The sequence below is a fragment of the Macaca fascicularis genome, chromosome 15 (genome assembly GCF_037993035.2).
Source record: "Macaca fascicularis isolate 582-1 chromosome 15, T2T-MFA8v1.1".
Lineage (NCBI taxonomy): Eukaryota > Metazoa > Chordata > Mammalia > Primates > Cercopithecidae > Macaca > Macaca fascicularis.
Genome location: NC_088389.1, coordinates 59,344,867 through 59,368,644, shown reverse-complemented (window position 1 = coordinate 59,368,644; position 23,778 = coordinate 59,344,867). Strand labels below are relative to the sequence as shown.

At 45.8% G+C, this 23,778-nt stretch overlaps 1 protein-coding gene across 35 annotated transcripts in view; it reads right to left on the bottom strand.

The window, feature by feature from the left end:
• The window catches only part of ANKS6 (ankyrin repeat and sterile alpha motif domain containing 6), a 65,625-nt gene that overhangs the window by 30,098 nt on the left and 11,749 nt on the right, over positions 1–23,778 (bottom strand). For 17 of the 35 annotated variants that reach the window (XR_012424530.1, XR_012424523.1, XR_012424532.1 and 14 more), the window contains 8 exons: positions 22,915–23,119; positions 21,395–21,501; positions 19,117–19,265; positions 17,432–17,630; positions 16,612–16,661; positions 13,076–13,279; positions 10,111–10,264; positions 7,296–7,465 (listed from right to left, as the gene is read on the bottom strand). Coding sequence is in view for 21 of the 35 variants with exons in the window: in XM_074016987.1 (XP_073873088.1) it covers positions 7,296–7,465; positions 10,111–10,264; positions 13,076–13,279; positions 16,612–16,661; positions 17,432–17,630; positions 19,117–19,265; positions 21,395–21,501; positions 22,915–23,119 (1,238 nt within the window). In the remaining 14 variants the exon portion in view is untranslated. Of the gene's footprint in view, positions 1–7,295; positions 7,466–10,110; positions 10,265–13,075; positions 13,280–15,954; positions 16,039–16,611; positions 16,662–17,431; positions 17,631–19,116; positions 19,266–21,394; positions 21,502–22,914; positions 23,120–23,778 lie in introns of all 35 variants that reach the window. The other 18 variants (XR_006692732.3, XR_012424528.1, XR_012424527.1 and 15 more) reach the window with 2 other exon arrangements.

The following is a 23,778-nucleotide window of genomic DNA, read 5'->3' as shown; positions in this document are numbered from 1 at the left end:
TGAAGAACATTTGGGACGCTTCCAGTTTGGGGTGATTACTTTGTAAAACGAATACAAAGATTCACAGATTTTTGCATGAGGAGAAATTTTTTAAAAATCTACCTAGTAGTCAGCAGTTAGCTGGGTCACATCACAAGTGAATGTTTAGTTTTATAAGAAACTGCCTATCTTTTTCAAGATGGCTGTACCATTCTGCATTCCTATTAGCAATTAATGGGAGTTCCAGTAGTTCCACATTTGTCATCAGCAACTGTACCTTTTTAAATCTTGGCCAGTCTAATAGGTATGTAGTTCTATCTTAATTATGGTTTTAATTTGCATTATCCTAGTAACTAATGATGGTTAAACATCTTTTCATATGCTTATTTTCCATCTTTATATTTTATTTGATGAAGTATATGTTCAAGTATTTTGCCCATTTTTACATTTATGTTTTATTGTTGAATTGAGGGTTCTTTATTTAGTCTGGAAAAAAAGACTTGTTTGTTTTTTATACAGATAGGGCCTCACTCTGTAGCCCAGGCTGGAATGCAGTGGCAACATCATAGCTCACTGCAGCCTTGAACTCTTGGGCTTAAGTAATATTCCCACCTCCACTTCCTGAGTAGTTGGGACCACAGGCATGAGCCACTGCACCTGGTTCCTGGATAAAAAACTTTTTCCAGATCTATGATTTGAAAATACTCTCTCCTAGTCTGTGGCATGACTTTTCATTTTCTTAATGGTATCTTTTGCAAGGCAAAAGATTTAAGTTCCGATTAAGTCCAAATTTGCCAATTTTTTCTTTTATGTAACATGCTTTTGGCACTGTGAGATATATACGGAGGTTCGTTTTCTTGCAATATGAACATCCAATTGTTCCAGCACTCTTCGTTGAAAAGACTACCCTTTCTCCACTGAATTGCCTTTGTACCTTTGAAAAAAGAATTTAGTTGGCTTGTCTTGTGTGGGTCTATTTTTGGGTTCTCTCTTTTGTTCCACTGATCTATTTGTCTGCCCTTTCGCTAATGCCACACTGGAGCTTTATGGTAAGTCTTGAAATTAGGTAGTGTGAGCCTGCTAACTTTATTCTTTTTCATATGACTATTATAATTTTTTGTACCTCAATATAAAATTTATAATCAGTTTCTAGATCTCTATAAAAAGAGCTTGCTGGGATTTTGATTGGGATTACATTTAATCTGTAAATCAAATTGCAGAGAATTGGCATCTTCATAATCGCAAGCCTTCCATCTCTTCATTTATTTAAGCTTCTTTGATTTATCAGTATTTTGTAGTTTTTGACCTACTGATTCTATACATATTTTATTAGATTTATACCTAAGTATATTATATTATTATATTCCATATAATACATTTTCACATAACTTCAATTTCATACACGTTAAATGTATTAAAAATATTTTTAAAATTTCAAATTAAAAAAATTCTGAATGTCCTAATGCTAAATGTCTATTACTACTGTAGAGAAATACAGCTGACTTCTGGATATTGACCTGTATTGTATCCTGAGACCTTGCTGGACTCACTTATTCATCCTAAGAGCTTTTGTGTAGATTCTTTGGAGTTTTCCATGTGAACAGTCATGTCATCTAAGAACAGAGATAGTTTTGTTTCTTCCTTTCCCGTCTGTATGCCTTTTATTTTTCTTGCCTTATTGTACTACCAATATTTTTGGTACAAAGTTGACAGTTGGAGGTAAGAGACAACAACCTTGTTCCCAGTCTTAGGGGGAAAATAATATTTTACCATCAAGTATAATCCTGGCTATATGCATTTTATGTCAGATTCAGGAAGTTTCCCTCAATTCCTAGTTTGCTGAGAGTTTTAATGATGAATGGATTTTAAATTTTGTTAAGTGCTTTTTCTGCATATTCTTTTTTAGTCTGTTCATATGGTGAAAGCTAATGATTGATTTTATAATGGTGAACCAGATTTGCCTTCCGGGGATGAACCCCACTTGGTCAGAAGGCATTATACTTTCTATTTAATCATGGGATTAGATTTGCTCATATTTTGTGAAGGATTTTTATATTTATATTCATGAGGGCTATTGGTCTGTCATTTTTCTTTTCATGTTAGTCATAAAAATACATCCTTGTTCCCAATCTTAGGAGAAAAGAAAATCTTAGGGATTTCATATAATAATATAGGGGTCAATTCTCCAAGACATGCAATCTTAAATGTGTACACAGCTTGTGAGGCAAAAACCAACATAACTGAAAGGAGAATAGACCAAACTGCAGTTACAGTTGGACACTTTAAAACTCCTCTCTCAGAGATTAATAGAACAAGTAGACAGAAAATCAGTAAGAATATAGAAGACATGAACAACACTATCAACCAACTAGACTTAATTAGACATTTATGGACATATATAGAACTCCTCTCCCTCAAACATAACAATAGAATGCACTTTTTTTCCAATTGCCTATGAGAAATTCACCGAAATAGATTACATTCTAGGGCACAAAATAGACCTCAAAACATTTAAAGGGACAGAACTAGAAACAGAACTATAATCAAATTAAACTAAAATCCCCAATAACAGAAAGATTTCTGGAAAACAAATAATTGAAAAATAAACAATATGTTTCTAAATAATCCATGGGCCAAAGAGGAAATCTCAAGAGAAGGGGAAAATATTTTGAACTGAATTACAATTAAAATGTATCAAATTTTGTGGGATGTAGAAAAAGCATCACATAGAGGTAAATTTATAGCATTAAATATCTGTATTAGAAAAAAAGAAAGATCTCTAAACTGTAATCTAAGCTTCCACCATAAGAAACTAGAGAAACAAGATAAAACCCAAAGAAAGTAGAGGGAAAGAAATTATAGATAAGAGCAGAAATCAATGAAATTGAAAACACAAAAATAGAGAAAATCAATAAAACCAAAGTTGGTTCTTTGAAAACATCAATAAAATTGATAAACTTCTAGCCAAACTAATTAAGAAAAAAAGAGAGAAGTCACAAATTACCAATAGCAGGAATGAAAAAGGAGACATTCCTACTGATCCTATGTAATAAAATGGTAATAGATACATACTATTAACAACTCTAGATCCATAAATTCAACAACTTAGATAAAAGGGAATTACTCCTTGAAAGATACAAAGTACAAAAACTTACTCAAATAGAAATAGAACACCTGAATAGTCCTATATCTATCAATGAAATTCATTCTGTAAGTTAAAACCTTCCAAAAGAGAAAATGACAGGCCCAAATGGTTTCCCTGGCAAATTTTATCAAACATCTAAGGAAAAGGTAGTAAGAACTGTACACAGTATCTTCTAGAAAACTAGAAAAGGAGATAATACTTCCCAATTCATTTTATGAGCCAACATGACTCTAGTTTTTTCTTTCAGTACTTTAAAGATGTCACAACACTGTCTTTGATTTGCATGATTTCTGACAAAAAGTCTGCTATAATTCCTATTTTTGTTTCTCTTTACGTAATTTCCTTCAAGAAAAGGCTGCCTTCAAGATTTTCTCTTTGGCTTATTTTCAGTAGTTTAAACATAATATGGAAGGGTATATTCTTTTTGATATTTACCCCATTTAGTGTTCTGTGACCTTCCTGGATCTGTGGTTTGGCATCTGTCATCAATTTGAGAAAATTCTCAACCATTATTTGTTTTCATTTTTTAGGCATTATTTCTTTACATATTCCTTCTGCTCCACCTTTCTCTCTTCTTTCAGGGATTCCAATTATCTCTATGCTATGGCATTTGATATCATGCCATGACTTTTGACTACTGTTTGTTTTGTATGTGTTTCTTCTTTCTTCTTTTGTGTTTCAGTTGGGGTAAATTCTACTGATCTAACTTCAAGTTCACTGATTCTTTCCCTGGCTGCCTCAAGTCTACTGAGGTGCCTGTCAAAGGTATTTCTCAACTCCATTACTGTTTTTTTTTATTTCTAACATTTCCATTGGGTTTTTTCTCATAGTTTCCATCTCTCTACTAAAACAGTTACCCAAAGTTACCCATAAGATCTTGCATGTTGTTTATACTTTCTATTAGGACCTTTAACATATTAATCTTAGTTATTTAAAATTCCCTGTCAAATATTCTAACACCTTTGTCAGATCTGATTATCATGATTGCTTCATTTCTAAGGAGTGTGGTTTTTCTTGTCTTTTTGTATGTCTTGTAAATTTTGCTAGAAATTGGACATATTATAGAGTACAGACTGAGATTTCTAAGCATAAATGGATATATCTTTCTTCCTACTAAGACTTTAATGCTCCTTCTAGCTGATTATATGCCTGAGTGGAAAAAGAACACCCTTCCTGAGATTTTGAAAGACTTTACCAAAAAGCTGGCTATACCACTAATATATTCTTCTCTCTTTTCTCTGCTCTTTCCATGAAGACAGACAATCCCAAATAGAATTTCTGATTAAGCAGGAGATAATTAATATATGCCCACAGATCTATCCGAGCCAAAAGCAAGTAACATGATACTCTGGACCATATGGGCAACATACTGGGGAAGAGGTGGGGAAATATAAGATTATTTGGGATTCTGTGAAATATTTGAATTGTTCTCAATATCCCTTGAGTGGTAGGTTGATTCTGTTAAGGACACCATCTCTACCCTTCCCTCTGCACATAGTTCTGTATGCTGTCCTGCCGTAGGCATACCAACTTGCTTAAACAATCCGATTGGTTTTCAACCCATGCCTTTAGCCACTGCCATGAGAACATGTCCAGGCTTGCTGTAGACACATGTGGCTCAGTTGTCCTGGCCACGTCGGCCACCATCCAGGTGAGTGATCCCTGCAGACCAGAGAACTGCCCACATAAGTCCAGATTAAACTGCTGACCCACAAACATACAAGCAGCTAAGTAATGTTTTTGTCTGAAATGACTGAGTTTTAGGGTAGGAATAGAAAGCTGATATATCTAGCAGGCCTTCTGGCCTCCAGAGATCTGGGAAGTATTGGTGCACACCCTAACGACATCTATGCCGTGTCTCCTGGAGCTCATATCACACTGATTCATGGCCCTGCTAGATGCCATGCCCTGTGGATATTCCACCACTACAGGGAGTTATTTTAAGCAAAGTACAAAAACCAGATTCAGGAGGCTCATATTTTGAATACTAATTTCTAATTTTTACTAAGGTAATCTTTGAAAAAGCACTTCATCTCTCTATTTTGCTGCTGGGATAGAAAACCCACTTCTGTGTCCTTTGATTTAAGGCTGTGGTTTCTATGAGTCCTGGACTGGGCTGGCTGCAACAGACGCTCTGGCAGGAAAAACATTCCCCAGACTCTCTCCTGAGAGTCTCATTCAGGTACGCTGGGGTGGAGCCCAGAAATCTGAATTTTTAGACAGCTCCCCAAGATCATAACATACTATTATGTTACAAATGTCAGGTGATTGTTGAAATGGATGGTTTCCCCAGTTTACTGCTTCCTGAATGCATCTTTTGATACAATCTCCTTTCATCAGAATATACTTATATATATGATCAATACATCAAAATAATAGTTAATACTTAATATAATAAATAATAGTTAATGTAATTTATAACTTGGAAATGTCTGCTTATTTCCAACAAAAATTAAAGGAAGCTAATATATAACACATCCAAAAAGACCATCAGAAAATAAACAAAATTTTAGACAACAAAGAAACACTGTATCAAAGCCTCAAAACAGTACACTTCATGAGTAGCTGAGTTTCCTAGTAGCAAAGGTAAAGAAAGAAATACAATAATTATAAAAATTCTTACAATCTGATAAAATATATCGAAGTATCAGTAGAGACGTTTTTCCCCACAGCCAAATTATAAAAGGAACTTAATCGTATAGGACTTTTACACAAATTATTTTGAAGATAAAAAAATGGAAAATAAGTGAATGTATACGGAGAAAGAATCTTTTTGGAGCTACACTGTAAAAGGAATCTAATTATATAGGTCCTATTGCATAAGGGATCTTGAATAACAAAAAGAGTTGTGTAACCAACAGTAGCTGGGCAGAAAATGACTATTTCTCACACAGTACATGTACGTCCTGGGAGCATAAGTCTCTGGAGGTGATTCTTTGGTGGGCAAAGGTCCATGGATGAGGGAGGCTTTCTGTGTTCAGACTTTTCTCACCGAAGGAAGCTTACGACATCTAAGAACTATGAAGAGTAGGGTTATGCCTGGACATAGAGTCCCCTCAGAGGAGGAAAGGGCTATGCTGCACTAGTAGGGAGCCAGTTGGTGGAGGAGCCAGTTCACACTCACGACTAGGAACCCGCACTCTGGGCTCACACCAGAAATCAACCAAGGCGAAGAGGTTCAGGAGGCAGAGGCACAGTCTGAAGGCACTAAAAAACTTCTCGTTCCAGGAAGGCATCTATGTTTTCTTGTCTACTGCATAATCTGTAGACGCTAACAATGTGGTGACTGTTCTCTGGCTGCATTAATGGAAGCACAATGCCCAGAAGCAGGGAGACAAGGTCCCAGCTCTGTCCTGCTCACGTCCTTCCTTCAGCTCCTCCCTGTAGCCTCTGGAGTGCTACACAAGTTGTTCCCTCACCCCAGAACAGTCGCACCAATACCCCTGGCCCACCCATACCCCTTTCACCTGGCTCCAGCCTCATCCTTCAGATCCCCATCCAGATGGCCCTGATGCCATCAAACCTGGGTAGGGCCCCCCACCTGTGCCCCTACAGCATCCTTGCTGCTCCACAACAACCCGTCACACTGAGCTGTGACTGCCTGTGTCCTTAGAGTGGTCGCCAAATTTCCCAGTTCACAGTTGGGTCCTCACTGTTAGCTGTGCCAGGCACAGAGCAGATGCTCCCAGGATGTACACAATGGATGAATAAGGTTGAAGGACAACAAAGACCACTAAGAACACTGTCAATAGGAACAGCCAACACGGACCTGGGCTTACCCTGTGCCAGGCCCTGTTTAAATGCTGAGGTGTGGGGCTGAGAGCTGAACCCAGGCAGGTTGCTCCTCAACTCATGCTCTTAAACCATTCATCCTCATCAAGGAACAAAAGTGTGCCATGTGCTGGGTGACCTGTGGGGCTGCAGGAAGTGGGTGTGTACCCTGCCACTGTGCAGCAGCCCAGTGCCCCTCAAACCTGGAGATGTGAGGGGAGGTAAATGCCTGGTGCAGGGGACCGATTCAGCCCTTCTCATGAAGCCCAGGAGTGGCTGGCTGGAAGGGACCTGTCTTTAGTCCTGTCCCACGACTAAGGCACTGCCCATGCTCCCCGGCAAGTGGGCCACGTTAGGACAGAATCTGAGTGTAACAGGAGGAGACGCACAGAACAAGCACCTTGCCAACGGGAACGCTGCCACCTGCAGGGGAGGCTGGAAGCTCAGACGGGCTGGACCCCGGTGCTGGCCCCACAGGGCTTGACCGATGGCTGGGTTTCTGCTCCGATAATCCAGCTGCTTTTTTCCTCTGGGCAGCGATTTGGGACAAGACATTGTCTATGCTGCCACCTGAGGAAACACAAAAGGAGTGAACACCGTGGGCACAGAGGGCTTACTCCAACACAAGGGTGGTGGACTGTCGTGTGATGACTGGGTTGGAGTCAAGTCTCCCAGACTCCCTTCCCCATGTGGCTCCAGGACAGGGCTGACAACAGGAGAACTCTGCAGGAGAACCGCGAGGTGGAAGTTTAGGCAGCAGGCTCTGTGCTGCAAAGGTGTGACGGTAAGAGGTGGCAAGCAGCGGCACAGGCAAAACCCAGTCCATCCTTGCTTTCCCCCTGCCATGGCCAGCTTGTGCCAGCCCCTACCAGGCACAGATGCAACACCCTGCACCTGATACTCATAGCAGTCCCTCTGCAGTGCCAGCCAGAAGCTGCACAAACCATCTTGTCCGGCTGCACCAGGGTTTCAGGAGGGCTAGTAAGTGAGTGGTCCCTCACCCTTTCACTCTCCCTTTATGTGGCCACCCCCAAGACTGGGTCAATACATTCCCAATTCCATAATGCTCAGAGTGGTCTGCTTCCTAACTGAACCCTGACTGCCATCTCCCTCACCCTGCTTCCCCAAATCTACAGGTAACCTCGAACTATTATAAAAGAAATGTGCCGGGTGTGGTGGCTCACGCCTGTAATCCCAGCACTTTGGGAGGCTGAAGTGGGCGGATCACAAGGTCAAGAGATCGAGACCAGCCTGACCAACATGGTGAAACCCCGTCTCTACTAAAAATACAAAAAATTAGCTAGGTGTGGTGGCGGGCACCTGTAGTCCCAGCTACTCGGGAGGCTGAGGGAGGAGAATCGCTTGAACCCAGGAGGTAGAGGCTGCAGTGAGCAAAGATTGCATCACTGCACTCCAGCCTGGCAACAGAGTGAGACTCTATCTCAAACAAAACAAAAAACAAACAAACAAACAAAGGAAGAAAGTGATAATACTCAGGGCTGGGAGGTACTCAAGGGGGGACACTAATGACTAACATTTATAGAGGATTTACTATGTGCCAAGCCCTGCTGTAAATATTTCACATGTTTAAAGAGAGCCATTCTGGAGGGCAAAACATCAAAAGCCTCAAAAATAGGCATACTCACAAACTCAGTCACCCTGATTCCAGCAAATCTAAGTAACAGAAATCACTGAACATACTGGTGAATATGGAAGCATGAAGGTATTACGAAGGGAGGTATTACCTACAAAAAGCAAAAATCTAGGAACAGCCTCAGTGTTCAACACAGGGAATTGGTTAAATGAACTGTGATGCCTCATATAAATGGAACACTGTTTGATTATTAAACAAGGTGCTGTAGATATATATGCATCAGCGTAAAAAGGTGCTCACAATCTAGCAATGTGAGGAAAAAGAAAAAAGTAAGTTACAGAGCAGTTTATAGTTTAGAAAGGCACGTGGTTCCAAGAACAGGCTCTGAAGTCAGGCTGCCTGGGTTTGGATCCTGGCTCTGCCTACTAATAGCTATGTGACCCCGGACAAGTTATCTAACTGTCCTTAGCCCCAATCCCCCATCTGTAAAACAGAGGTGGTAACTTCATTGGCTGCTGGGGCACTGAAGGAGATTATTCATTCAAAGGGCTTGGCATGCAACTTGACAAATATTAAGTGCTCCATAAATTATTGTGTCTTTTTATAAACATTCATAATCTAGACAAAAACACTTTCCAGATATATATATATATATGAAAATGATAATGATGATCTGTAGCGGGTGAGATTATACTTTGTTTCAGTCTCTTGGCTCATCTGGTCTTAAAGCTTTTTCCACTAGAAGCAGGGTGGCTGATATGGTTTGGCTGTGTCCCCACCCAAATCTCATCTTGAATTGCATTTTCCCACAATTCCCACATGTAATGGAAGGAACCTGATCGAGGTAATTGAATCATGGGGGCGGGTCTCTCCTGTGCTGTTCCCATGGTAGTGAATAAGCGTCATGAGATCTGATGGTTTTATAACAAGGAGTTTCCCTGCACAAGCTCTCTCTTGCCCTGCCGCCATGTAAGTTGTGCCTTTCAGCTTCTGCCATGATTGTGAGGCCTCCTCAGCCATGTGGAATTGTGACTCCATTAATCCTTTTTCTTTATAAATTACCCAATCTTGAGTATGTCTTTAATAGCAGCGCAAGAACAGACTAATACAGTGGCCTTCCTGCAAAGCTGGTTTGGTTAATCCTGGATGACCTTAGGGAGGACTAGAAAGTATGCTGCAAGCCCACCATAACTTTGGGGCACTCTGCTTTGAGACCTAATTGCCACCAACTTGCTGTGTGACCCTAAGCAAATCTCTTGCCCATTGTGAGCTTCATTTTCCTCATCTGTTCAATGAAGGGGCAGAATGAGAAGGTCCAAGCTCTAACTTTCAGGGATTTTAAACACTGTGAAAATACCACACATTTCTTTTAATCCAAGAAGAAAAAAAAAAGAGCATTCTGGACTTTATTTTCCTTCATCTCCATCCACCCGCATCCCCAAGAAACTGTATAAAATGTGAATTGTGAATTCACTGAAAAATCTCTTAGCCACATCAAGGAGAAAGTCCCTCTTGTGCGGTCATTTCTGCCACTGTCTGCAGCCTGAATATCCGGGCAGCGCACACCCTCAGTCCCAAGGGATTATCCCACCTCCCTGAGTGGCCCTGCCCAGCTACTCACCTGAGCGGTTAAGCAGCTCCCCACCATGCCGGCTCACACCTCCTACCCCACTGGAGCCGCCCGATGAATGAGGCGAGTGGTTGAAGTTTCCAGAATTGGCAGGAGAGGCTGGGCTTCTGGAGAGGCTTGGAAATTTAACAGGCCTGACGGGTGTCTGCAAGAATAAGGCACGTACAGCACTTAGGGAGGCTGCTCCTCCCTCCAGCCGTGCAGATCAGTGTGAGGGTTCCTGCGCTCAGGTGGTGCACACCCCACCAGAGCTCGCTGTGCCCAGCACGGCCCTGCCAGGGCCCATCAGGGGAGTCCCTGAGGGATAGAGCTTGCTTCTATGTGCTGACAACTCACCCATCAGCTCAGTGAACCCATGTGATGTCATTTCCCATGAGCCACCTTGCTTTCAGTCTCATTCAACTCCAGGGCCTTCCAAGAAAAAACCTGACCATGTTATTCACTGACAACCCATGGAGGCCTCAGCACATCCAGGACAAAATCTAGCCCCCTCAGCACCACCTGGCACAGTAACCAGCTCCCCACCTCCAAGCCTGCTTCCGTGATGCTGTCCCTATTGGTCCCTCAGCCTGGAATGGGTCTTCTCCTCCCCACATCCTTCATGGTGCCTTTCCTGGCCCCATTGTCTCTGGTGCCAGGGCTCCCGGTCACATCCTCTCCACCCTGAACTCACTCCACCCCGCTTCACTTGCTCTGCTCCAGGCACACCAACCTCCTTTCGGTTTCCTGCTGATCCTTTTTGTGCCTTGGGGCCTTTGCCCAGGCAACCTGTTCTACATGGACCCGGCGGCTCCTCCCACAGCGGCTCCTCCCTGTCCTTGGGTCTCAGGTCTCGGAGGCCTTCACTGCCTAAGCGGTGTAATGTGGGCTCTGGTCTAAGATGGGCTCCCGTGTAGGGCTGGCTCCCCGACACATGGCTGTGCTCCCTTCCAGCACCCTCTTTGCTTACACTGTGACTCTTACCACGGCTTGTGAGTGTATGTTTACTGCGGCTGCCTGTGTGTCTGATGCCCCAGTGGACTGTCAGCTCCATGGGGACTTGGTTCTCTGCTGTATGCCTGGTACCCAGCTCTGGCCTCGGCACAAAGGCGGCACTCAGTAGATATGATTAAAGTTGGAGTAGGCTGAATCGCCGCCCCCAAAAAGATACACACTGTCCTAATTCCCAGAACCTTTGACTGTTACCTTATGAGGCACGAGACTGAGGATGAGCTTATATGTGCTTACCTAAGATGTGCTCAAGTCAAGAATTTTGAGAGGAGGAGCTTATCCTGGAATTTCCAGGTGGGCTTTAAATGCAATCACATGTATCTTCATAAGAGAAAAGGCAGAGGGAATTTTGACAAACGAGCAAGCAATGTGACCATGGAGGCTGAGACTGGAGTGACGCAGCCACAAGCCAAGTGAAGCCTAGAGTCAAGAGAAGCTGTCAGAGGAAAGAACAGATCTCCCTGGAGCCTCCGGAGGGAGCGGGGCCCTGCTGACACCTTGAGTTCAGGGTTTCTGCCTCCAGGACCGTGACAGAATACATTTCCGTTGTTTTAAGCCATGCAGTTTGAGGTGACTTGTTACAGCAGCCATAGGACACCAAAACAAAAGTCCTCTTGTAGGTTCTCTGCTGTGGGCACTTCTAAGGGAGAGACAGTGACAGATCCCAGGGCCCTGGCCCCACACTGTGGGCACTCCTAAGGGAAGGACAGTGACAAGATCCCCAGGGCCCAGAATGAGGCCCATCTGCTGAGTAAGCAAAACAGAACACACTTACAAAGGCTATAGCTCATGTTCTCTCTCCCTCTACCTGGGATGCTGCTGCCTGCACTCCACTGGGGAGAAAACTCTTCCACAGCTTGCAAATCCCAGCTCAGCTGTTGCCTCTGCCTGGAGGCCTCCTGAGTGTCCTACCACACACAGTCACCTCTCTGGTGCTCGCACACTCCTCACACTGCTCCCTGCCTCATGTTCTGCGCCTGTGTCTTTGCCACCCAGACCACCGCCTCTTCTAGGGCAGAATGGGGCTGACTGGGCTACATGGCAGTGGGATTCAGTGAATGTTCACTGAGCAAATGAAGCAAGTCAAGTTAATGTTCTGTCCCTCTAAGGTTAAATTATCAAGGAAACACAGCCATAGAAGAGGTCTCAGAGATGGGTTCTACAACTCCCCCATGTTCCTACCTGATCGAGAATAGGGGACTAAACGCAAACCTGTCCTGCCTGTTTTGAGAGTATCTCCAGGCGCCAGGCTCTTGGTCTCCTGCTGGTGATCTGATACTACCATAGCCCTAGGAGGCAGCAGTTGAGTGCTGGGGCCAGCCCCATCTTATAGAGATAGAGGCTATAAGTTTCTCCAATCACCCAGCACACGGCGACAGGGTCAGTCCTGAATCCCTTCGTCTTGCCTGTTTGCTGCATCTACCATCTAGATACAGGCTATACACAGAGAGACCCTCCACATTGACAGGGCTGTCAATTTCAGAAACAGACCAACAGCCACCAAGTTAGAAACCAATACAGTCAAAAGGATAGAAGTCACACTCTTGGGTACAAGAAAACACCGGTAGCACACACAGTTGCCACTGAGTGTTTGCTCTTGATCGTGGTTTACCAGCACTTGGCTGGTGATCTTCAGCTATTACTCCCACTCCCTAGGTCCCAGTTTCCTCATCTACTAAAAGGAAGGTTGGATTAGATACATCAGGTCTTCAAACTGTGCTCCTTGGAGCTCTAGGGTTCCAGTAAGGGGACAGATGTTCCCTGCTACCTCAACATTTTAATCTATTTTCCATATTGAGTTGCTCTATAGGGCTTCATTAGACAAAAGGATATCATCCACTCAAAAGAAAAAAAAAAACGTTGCGATCCTTCTGGATTTGTCGGTTTGAGGTCCCTCTGCCTGGAACACACCATGATTTCAGCGAGCAGTGAGTGATGTGTAAAAGTGTGTCAGAAGACAACTTACGGTGTCTGTGCCCCCGCCACCCACAGGGTGGCCCCTGCTGGCTCTCTGGGGCAGCACGGTCTTCATGGGGTCTACCTTCCCGTTGTGACGCGTCCGGGACCGATCAGAGCTCCACAGCTCAAAATTGGAAGGAGGTAGGAATGGGGGGATGACTGCTTTCAGCTTGTCACTCGGCAGTCTGGTGAGGGGAGCTCCATTTCGAAGCTGAAAAAGACAGGCTGAGGGTTAGACAAGACCCCAGCAGGGCTCCCAGCTCTGTGGGAAAGACTCCATCCATGTTTTTCCTGCTTCTTGGGGCATGGCGCCACCATCCGCCCCTCCACCTAAGCCAGGAGCTATGTGGCATCTGCAGCTCTCCTCCCAGTAACCGCACAACACCCATGTCTGCTCTGCGCCAATGCCAGGCTTCTCCTGGATCTCTCCCCACAGCAGCAAGATCAGAATGGGGCAGAGGAGACAGAGCGCCACGGAGAAGCAGATGATGTTGGTGTGCTATGGGGGACGCAGGGGAACTGGGAGAACACAGAGGAAGGGCGCCACTGCTGTGCAGTGAGGGCGCCTTTGTGGGGAGTGAGTTGAGCTTGAATGACAGTTTAAGCTGGGCCAGTGAAGACCAGAAGGGGCATTCCAGACCAAGTGAGGGGCCAGAATACGGAAAGGCCTGGAGCCTAGAGGAGCAGGACATGGATGCAGTGCTGCGAAGAGACCAGCCTGAGCAGCCGTTGGGGCTGAAGGAGGAAAGGGGAGGGGATAAGGGCTAGGGCCCAGCACCAACCACTTTCTTCCCCAGCCCCCCACAAACCAGCCTGCTCCAGCCACGCCTCCTGCTGCTGACATTTAATTCTAATTTAATTTTAAATTTTGAAAATGTGATTTGGGGGTCAGTATAAAATCTACACAGTAATGACTGTTAGATCATCAAGGAAAGTGTTCACAGATCACGCTCACCTTAATTAAGAAAAAACAGTGAACTTTTTGCCAGATGGTGCTTTGCAGCAACGGGCATCCCACAGCTAAACCTGCCTCAGAAGCCGAGCAAGGCGGGCATCTCCACACCGATGGCTGCACATGCCCATCAGCGGAGCAGCCAGGCCACCCCACCCATTATGGGTGGGCAGGCACACTGGCGCCCTCTACAGGGCATGAGGGGTCAGGGAAGGAGTACACCTCCCGGGTTCCCAGGCTGGCTCTGTCCTGCTTTTCTGACAGTCTGTAAACAAGTGCTGTCCCCTCTTTCCCTCTAGACCACAACAAGCTCATCTAGCAAACAGGGTTGAGTTGGACACTCAGCGACAAACCCACCACCACAAAAGGGTCTTTTCCCTCCCTGGGGTAACAGTCTAAATTGTTGCTATCATTCTGGAAGCCAATGACATTCACAACCTTTGACCCAGGAATTCCATTTCTAGGTATTCATCCTGAGCAAATATCAGGCAAGTGGGGGAAATGAAGGTATAGGGACATGCATCTGAGCTGTTAAAATAACAAAAAACTAGAAATCCCAGAGTCTGACAGTTCAGTCTTAGATAAAGAGACACGTTCCTACACTGGAATGTTCTAACGTAGCCATTAAATATGATGTGGCTACATGGTGTTTGATGACATGGAAAAGATGGTCACAACATACAAATCACAAATAAATTGGATTCAACACAATATGGGAAAGATACTAACAGTGCCAACCTCACGAATATTAAATGAGCTAATATATGCAAAATGCGGTGAATAGTAGCTGGTACTTAGTAAGAGCTATGGTATTTGCTATTATTACATATAATATCACATTTATTCATGCTAAAAAACTGCTTACAAAAAATACTCAAAAGACATATACCATAAAAATGCCAACCACGGTTATAGCTGGGTGTGTGATCGGGGCGAATTTATTTTCCTTCTTTATGTTTTACTGCTTCTTCCAAAATTTCTAAAACAGCATTTCTGTCTTCACACCAAAAATAATTATTGCTATTTAATAACATGATCAAATGTAAGGCAGCACAAGCTCCCACAGTCAGGGTTAGAACCATCAATTTACACCTGTTGGGGTGGCAGGGAGCCGCGGGCAGATTGGGTCAGGACTCCTCGCTGGGCTCTGCAGTTCCTGACGCTGCTGAAGCCTTTCTGGGAGCCCCCGCTGCTCCCTTGTCCTCTGCAACATTGCCCTCTGCTGGCTAGTATTAGGGTCTTAACACTAAAGGGACTCAAGTCCAACTTTAACCATTAAGCTCTCATGTCAGAGGAAAGCAATGTGAAACTCAGAGAGGGGAGGTAACACATCCAAGTTCATACCACGGAGCTTATTCTGGGCCAGACCCTAGGCTAAGAACTTCCTGGGAGTGATCTTGTTTAAAAACCATAACCATGAGGAATCCCCAAAGTCAGAGACTACAAACTGTCCCCCAGTATCTATTTTTCACATCTTAGAAATGACACACCTGATGTTTATTTAGATGGGCACAGGACCACTTGGAACAAAGACTTCATTTCCCAGCTTCCCCGCTGTGATTTAAGCAAAGTTGTTTCCAAGAAACCTTTTTTTTTTTTTTTTTTTTAAGACAGAATCTTGCTCTGTCACCCAGGCTGGAGTGCAATGGCACGAGCTTGGCTCGCTGCAACCTCTGCTTCCTGGGTTCAACCAATTCTCCTACCTCAGCCTCCCGAGTATCTGGTATTACAGGCGCCTGCAACCACGCCCCGCTAATTTTTGTATTTTTACTAGAGACTAAAAATACACCATGTTGGCCAGGCTGGTCTCAAACTCCTGACCTCAGGTGATCCACCCGCCTCTGCCTCCCAAAGTGCTGGGATTACAGGCGTGAGCCACTGCTCGTGGCCCCAAGAAACTTCTTTAAAGACAGCTGGCATGTGCCCATGGCTACCTCTTTTCCACTCCTCTCTCCTGCTGGCTGGAATGAGGCCGTGATGGCCAGAGCTCTGGCAGCTATCTTGAACCAAGAGGTGACCTTAGAAATAGAAACCACACATGGGGGACCAACAGGCAAAAAGGACTCAAGTCCCTAACTCCAAGGAGTCATATACTAGTTCTGAACTTTGTTTACTTGAATGAAGTAGGCTGCTATCTTATTTATACCACTGTTATTTGGGGACTTTTTGTTACTCACAGTTGACCCTCATCCTAATACATTTCTAATTTACAGATGAGGAAACTGAGGCCTCCCCAGCTGGACACATACCCTCCTCTTTGACTCCTCTCTCCCCGGTTCTCCACAGCCCAAATGGTGAGTCTTCATTTCTCATGCTGCCCATCAATTCCTACCCTCAATCCCCTGCCTCCCTGAGAACAGGGCCAGGGCTGACACCCATCGGCTGAGCACCAGCACAGCCCTCTCCAGTTTAGAGCTGGCATCTGTTCTGACTCCTCAGTGCCAGAGCTAAGCCTATTGTTACACATTCTGATCACCAACTCTATCTGTGACCACCACAAAGACAGACAAACGCCCATATCCCTCCTTGTAAATCAATCAACTGATGATTGCCAGAGACCTAAAATGCTTTTAGAAAAGCCCCACGCTCACCATGGTTGTCAATAACGTGTCTTCCTTTTCTCCTCTTGTGCTCCCAGGACCTGAGAGACAAATGGAAATTTCCTGAAATGACCCTTCCACGTGTCCACAGCATGAGGATGAGTGACTGGGGCTGGCTTCATCCTGGAAAACCAACTCTCCTGGGTGCTTAAATATTTCATAATAATTGGTATTCGATATTTTAATAGAAGGCAGGCATTTAAAAGGTATATTGGAGAATGTTTTCAGCTTTTCCATAAACCATTGCCGTGCTGGGTCAGACAGCGGTGCCCCCAGCTCAATAGTCTGTCTCAGACAGTGGTGCCAGAGGAGCTAATCCAGTTATGGGGAATCTGACTGTTGGAAGGGATCTTATCCATGTTCCAGGCAGTATGGGAATCTCCTTCAGCAAACTGACAAAGTTATCCAAGCTGTTGAATACCTCCAGTGATGGGGAGCTCACTACTCACACCCTCCCAGTAACTCATTTTATTTCAAGATGCTTTCAGTGTGATAGACCAATCACATTTCATAGTGGGGAAAACCACCTACCAAAGGCAAGAGAGAGGATGATTCCCTGTTGTCCTTCAGCAGGGAGTGTGGGACAGGAACCTGGGCCTCTTGCCACTGGGCAGCACCTTCTCATTCTATCACACTCCTGGTGGTTGTGTCCCTGCCTAAGTCTCTTTTCTACCAGACCAGCCTCTGTGCTCCAGTGTCACATTCCAACATCACCTCACCCCTGACAGCAGCCCAGGAGGTAGGATGAAGGGCAGAGGGTGCAGGCTCAGACCATTCCAAAAATTCTACTGCATGGGCAGGCTTTTCTCACCATTGTCTTTGGTCACAGGGGCTGCATCAGGCAGTGCAGAGCGGCTTGTCCTGTCCTGGGGGGCAGCCCTCATTGTGGAATCCAGAGCTGGCTCAGGCTCGTCAGAGAAAGGCAAAGGCTGGTTGCTGGACAGCCCGCGGGGCAACGTCTGCATCAGTTTGAGCTTTCGGAACCGATTGGACATTCGGTTCCACCAGGACTGCCAAAGGAACGCAGGGCAGAAGTCATGCTCCAGGAAGGGCAAGGAGAGCAGGCCCAGGACCCACCCAGCCCAGAGACAGTGACTACATTCACAGGTGCCTGCCCTCCCCTCTCCTGGGGCCTGGACAGACATTACTGATCAACAATAGCACCCATTCCCAATAAGCCATGGTTACTCACTAAATCTTTCCTGATCCATACCTTAGGCAGTCATTTCCAATAGCCTGGAGGTGGCAGTGAACCCTATTTGCCATCCCTCATCTAATCAATCTCCTCATTGCACATGAGAAATGGAGACCCAGACAGGACTGCTGACTTACTTGAGGTCTTACAGTGAAACAGGGACAGATGGACACAGAGGCAGCTCCAGATTCCTAAGCGTCTATCATTGCATAATCTCCCTCCTCCTGCTCTGGTGATAACATGAGAGGCATCAGGATCTCTATATCAGGGCCTGGGCCAGTCGCTCCTACAGCTGATCCTCACCTATAGAGGACAGGCACTACCTCCCGGGAACACTTGTAACCCATGACCACTCAGAGGTTAATGAACAGCCACGAACGGCGTCTGTGAGGGCCTAGCCTATGGAAATGGCAGTAAAAGCAGGAACGAAGGGAGCTATGAGAACACCAGTCAGGAAGGATGCAGAGCTTGAGCCAGCGCCGAGTCTGCAGCCCTCAGAAGGCGCTGCCGCTCCATGCAGAGTGGGGAGGTGGGCAGACAAAACCAGTGTGTTGTTTTATTTTCTCAGGCATAAAGTAAGTTTGACTTCAAACAAGTAGAGCAGGACGTGGAAGATGAGAAATCCAAAGAGGAAGTCTCAGCTTGCAGTTACAAGCAGCCACTAGAGCTTGTTTCTGGTGTTTCCAGGAAGCTGGCAGGGCCTGTGGACTGCAGGGAGACCCTAGAGTGGCACGATCAGCAAATATCCTGCACAGTAAAGCAGAGGCTGCAAATGGATTCCTTGGGAAGAGAAGTGTTTGCTTTGGCCAGCTCAGTACTAAATCATGCAGAATTTTCTAAAATTCCCTATACTTATGAATTAAGATTCCATATCAAAATCTGGATTTCTATTTTTTCCTTAAAAAAAAAAAAAAAGAGATCTAGTAATATGGACCCACAGTCCTTTCTGAGACAAGCTCTTGCGCTGTCGCACAGGCTGGAGTGCAGTGACGTGATCTCGGCTCACTGCAACCACCGCCTCCCAGGCTCAAGCATTTCTCCTGTCTGAGCCTCTGGAGTAGCTGGGATTACAGGCGTGGACCCACATTCTTACAAAGCAGCCACTGTTGCCACAACATGGTCACAGTCACCCCAGTTTTTCCTGGTCCCCCTTGTTTCCTATTGCTCAATGCCAGCTCACCTGCCACCCCTGCTGGGACTCCCCAGCAAAAACCAGCCTGGGTGCATAGGAGGCAGCAGGATCCCCGCCAGCCCCCATCTCCCTGGCCCCCTAAGCCCCTTTAAGACAGGAAAAGACAAACCTTCAGCCCACCCTTGTCATCGGGCAGCACTGGGATGCTCCAGGGCTGTCGGACCTTCGAGTGGGGCAGGGGCAGCTGGTGGCTCGGACGGCCTTTGTCTTTATTCACCCGCATGCACACAGATGCCAGCAGTCGAACAAGTTCCGTGTCTATGGACACAAAAGGCAGCATTTTACCTGCAAATATATCTGTTGGGCCATGAGGAGAAGACTCAAGATGACCCCTATCAGACTTAGAACTCAGTCCTGCAGCTCCAGGGCCTGTGTAATTCCAGAATCAAGGCACCTGCCTCTCCATCTGATCTTCAAAAGGTGGCAAACAAAGCCAGCAGGGCTTAACCTACTTAACCAGAAAGAAAAACCGGAAGTCCTCTCTCATGAGGAACGCAGGGCGGACAGTGTGTTTAAAAGCGCAGGCTTCACAGCCAGGCTGCAGAGGTTCAGATTCTGCCTCTGTCCCTCCCTGGCTATGTAACTGCACGTAAATTACAAAGCCTCTCTGTGCCTCTGTACAAGTCAGCGACATTAATACCCACCACACAAAGGTATCTTGACGATTCATGGGAATTCCTTTAGAGCAATACAAGTGCCTTAAAAATATTAAGTATTATGAAGTTATTATGAACCCAACTCAGTTATATAAAAAAAGCACTGCAAAAAAGATTGAGAAGAAACTACTCCAAATTATTAACAATGCTTTTTCTTGATGACTATTTCTTTTTTTTTTTTTTTTTGAGACAAGAGTCTTGCTCTGTCACCCAGGCTGGAGTGCAGTGGCACATTCTTGGCTCACTGAACCTCCACCTCCTAGGTTCAAGCGATTCTTTGCCTCAGCCTCCCATGTAGCTGGGGCTACAGGGCCCGCCACCATGCCTGGCTACTTTTTGTACTTTTAGTAGAGATGGGGTTTCGCCATGTTGGCCAGGCTGGTCTCGAACTCCTGGCCTCAAGTGATCCACCCAACTCAGCCTCCCAAAGTGCTGGGATTATGGGCGTGAGCCATCCACGCAGGGCTATTTCTTTTTTCTCTCCAAGTACTCAATAATAGGCATGAGTTTTTTCAAAAGTTTTGTGTAAACACCTTATTAAAAAACCCACTAGGAAAAATATTCCTAGGAACAGGCTGTTTTATTTGGGAAAGGGAATAAATGGCAGTGGAGGCTAGGGAGAAGAGGAACACTGAAAAGATAAGTTTGTCAGAAAAAGTGTGTATGAGATCCAGCGAGAGTGGCTGGGGACTGATGCCAAATAAACAAGTCTTGGCACGTGAAGAAGGTCTCCAATTAGGTGGAGTAGGATCACTAGACTTGGGGCACAGGACTCCAACTCTCTGGCTGGGACAGATCACTTCCCGAGTCTTGGCGACCTCATCTCTTCAAGAGGATGTGAACCTCTGCTTCCCCTCTCAGACCTCTTCGAGGGTCAAACAGAACCAAGTGTGCATCTGTGAAGTGCAGGGGCCTGCAGCAGGGAAGGGGTGGCAAGGGTGGTGGTGCTGTGATGAGGAAGGGCACACCTGCTGGCTTCCTCTCTAGTTAAGAGGGCCAGCAGGTGACTTGTGACTACAGACGTCAAAGTCTTCTCTCCCCACAGCCAACAGCTAGAATCCCAGCACAGGGTTCAAGCCTAGTAGGTCAGAAGGGCCTCGGAGCTTCTCTCTCTCTGGGTTCAAACTCCAGGGTAATAAGATGACAGATCAGAGACCTTTCCCCTTGAGCTGGCTAACTGGAAGCCCAGGTCCCAAAAGAGAGCCTGTCACAGCAGGGGAGGGTCAAAGAGGAGTAGCAGGTACCAGCTGAGGACCAAGAGGGGTGGAACTAATGGCAACATTCCCAGCACAGGACCCTTGACCCTGCAGCCTCTATCTACACAATTAAGCTGAGGGGGCCATCGCTCTATCTCCCATTCTGCTTATCAAAGGGGCCTTTATGTTTCCACCTGAGTGACTCAGGATTTCTGGCTGTGAAGCACAGATGCCATTCTAGAGTGTGTGTGGACTGCGAAGTCAGACACGTCTTATTTTCCTTCCCTCTCTGGAGACTCCTAGGAGGTTGGTGCTGGAAGAAGCCCCCAGGGCCACCTGGTCCAAGTCCAGTGCTCCACTGGGGAGGGAAGGGACTTGCCTAAGGATCATGTGGTAAGCTCCTGACACTTGAGAATGACTTTCCCCCACGAATAAGCAAGTGCATAAAATACAAGTTACAGAGGAGGTGGTTGTCTTGACTCCCAGCCGGAGAAATGCTGGGTAGATTTACAACCCTTTTCTTGAAATTACCCACCGGGATCATTCAGCAGCATCACCAGGTCAAAGGCTGTGTATCCATTTTTTGCACGAAGAGTGACATCAGCCCCTTGGTTTAGCAGATATTTGACAATTTCCTTATTCCTGGGAAGAAAATGCTAGAGTTACATTCACTGAAAGCAAAAGTATGGCTTTGCTCCTGGGCAACAAAACCAACAACATTAACTACAAGGCTCAGTCTCTGAGCATTTAAGAAGGGCATGGAAGGGCAAACAGTCTCATTCTCTCATTCCCTAGCACGTGGGCAGGTCAAGCGGGAACATGATTTAAATCAAAGTCTAAGTGTTCCTTCCAGGAACAAAATGAAAACCGAGGCTAGATGTGGTGGCTCACACTTGTAATCCCACCACTTTGGGAAGCAAAGGCGGGAGGATGGCTTGAGCCCAGGAGTTTGAGACCAGCCTGGGCAACATGGGGGGCCTTGTCTCTACCAAAAATTTTGTTTAAAAATCAGCTGGGTGTGGTGGTGCAAGCCTGTAGTCCCAGCTACTTGAGAGACTGAGGCAGGAGGATTGCTTGAGTCTGGGAGGTCAAGGCTGTAGTGAGCCATGATCACGCTACTGCACTCCGGCCTGGCAACAAAGTGAGATACTGTCGGAAACAGAAGGGAAGGGGAAGGGAAGGGGAAGGGGAAGGGGAAGGGAAAGGGAAAGGGGAAGGGGAAGAGGACCAAACCAAGGGCTCTGCCCAAAAATCACTGACCCCATGGGAGACCCCACTTCTTCCACCCTAAACCAGGACATGTCCATTGGGTAAGTCTCCTACAGACCAAGGTGTCTGAAATAAAATTTCATCTTGGAATTCAATGCTCATCGAAGAAGAAAACAAACTGCTTTCAGATGACACAGGAAAGTGATCTAATCACCTAAAAGAGGGTAAGGAAAGAACCTCTAATTGGGAATCAGATAACTTAGCAGCTACAAGATGCCCACCCCAAAGAGGAGGCCTCCAGGAGGATGACAGCCCACCCTGCTGGGATGATCACATAAGAAGGGGTTCATAAGCACCCTGTAAACACTGAAGCTTATTCAAAAGGAGAGAGGTAGGACACATCTCACCATCAATCATCACAAGATGACAATGGTATGAATCACCAATGTTTACTTCATACAGGGGCTACTTAAGGAGGTCACTATATCTCAGTGTGAAAACTCCAATGAACCAGTCATTGTGTTCAACTGAAACCAACCTAGAGAACCTTATCTCTCTGCATAAAATGCTTCTGCTGCATGGTTTTTCATGGCCACTGGTGAAATTCTGTGATGGGAGAACAGGAAATCTGGACACAGAAGGGTGGAAATAAAATGAACCTGTGCCGCTTTCATTTTTTTCTTTTCTTTTTTTTTTTTTTTTTTTTTTTTTTGCATGCCTCAATGTCGTCACAGTCCTGGGGTTTGTATGCAGCATCTCAGGACCAGAAGAGCCCACTGGAAACCCCCATCTCAGGCCAGAACATATGTCTGGCCTTGTTGCTGAGGGCGTGGAGCTGGCACTGACCCATGGTAGGTCGCCTGCATGAGGGCTGTCCAGCCATGCACGCTGTCCTGCTTGTCAACATCCGCGTGCCTCTCCACCAGTAGCTGCACCAGAGCCAGCTGCCCTGTAACAGCTGCTAGCATCAGGGGCGTCGCCCCGTCCCCATTGACCAAGTTCACGTGGCTGGGGTCTTCATCGGCAATCTCTTTGACCAGCTGGAAGTTTCCTACAAACACAAGCAAGAGTCTGGGTGATCTGTGGGCCTGGGACCATAAGCTGATTTATCCTGTGGTTCACGTAACCAACACTTGCTGGCCCTGCCTCTGCAGTGGGCTGCTGGGCACCATAGGGGATACTAAGAGGGGGTCAGAGATAGCGCTGACTCTCAAATGCCTCAGTCTAGGCGGGACAGAGACAAGCACACGAATGGGTAGAAGTGTTACTAAAAGACAGAAGTATTGTTAGTGTCTTCAGAGAACAGATGAAGGACACAGAAGGCAGAAGGAGAATTCAGGTCTTGCTGTGGGGTGAGGATCGGGAAAGGCTTCCTGGAGGAAGGGTCTATATCAAGAGAGAAAATTTTAGGCTAAATGTCTCTTTGTCACAAAGAGACTGGAATGGGTATGCAGAGAGGCATTTCAGAGGCAGGAAGAGCTGGGGCATATAGCTAGCCAGTGTTCGGCTGGAGTGGGGCTGGAGGCCCTCTGGAGTCTATGTGTAGAGCTCCATAATAAATACTGGCCTCCAGGATCTGAACTTCCAAACACCAAACACCAAAATGCCTGTTTCTTTCTCAAATAACCTGGGTGGCCCTGCAAAGGACTACAAATATTAGGTTGGGAGAATGTAGTTCTGTATTCTTAAATATCCAAAAAGATCTTCTAA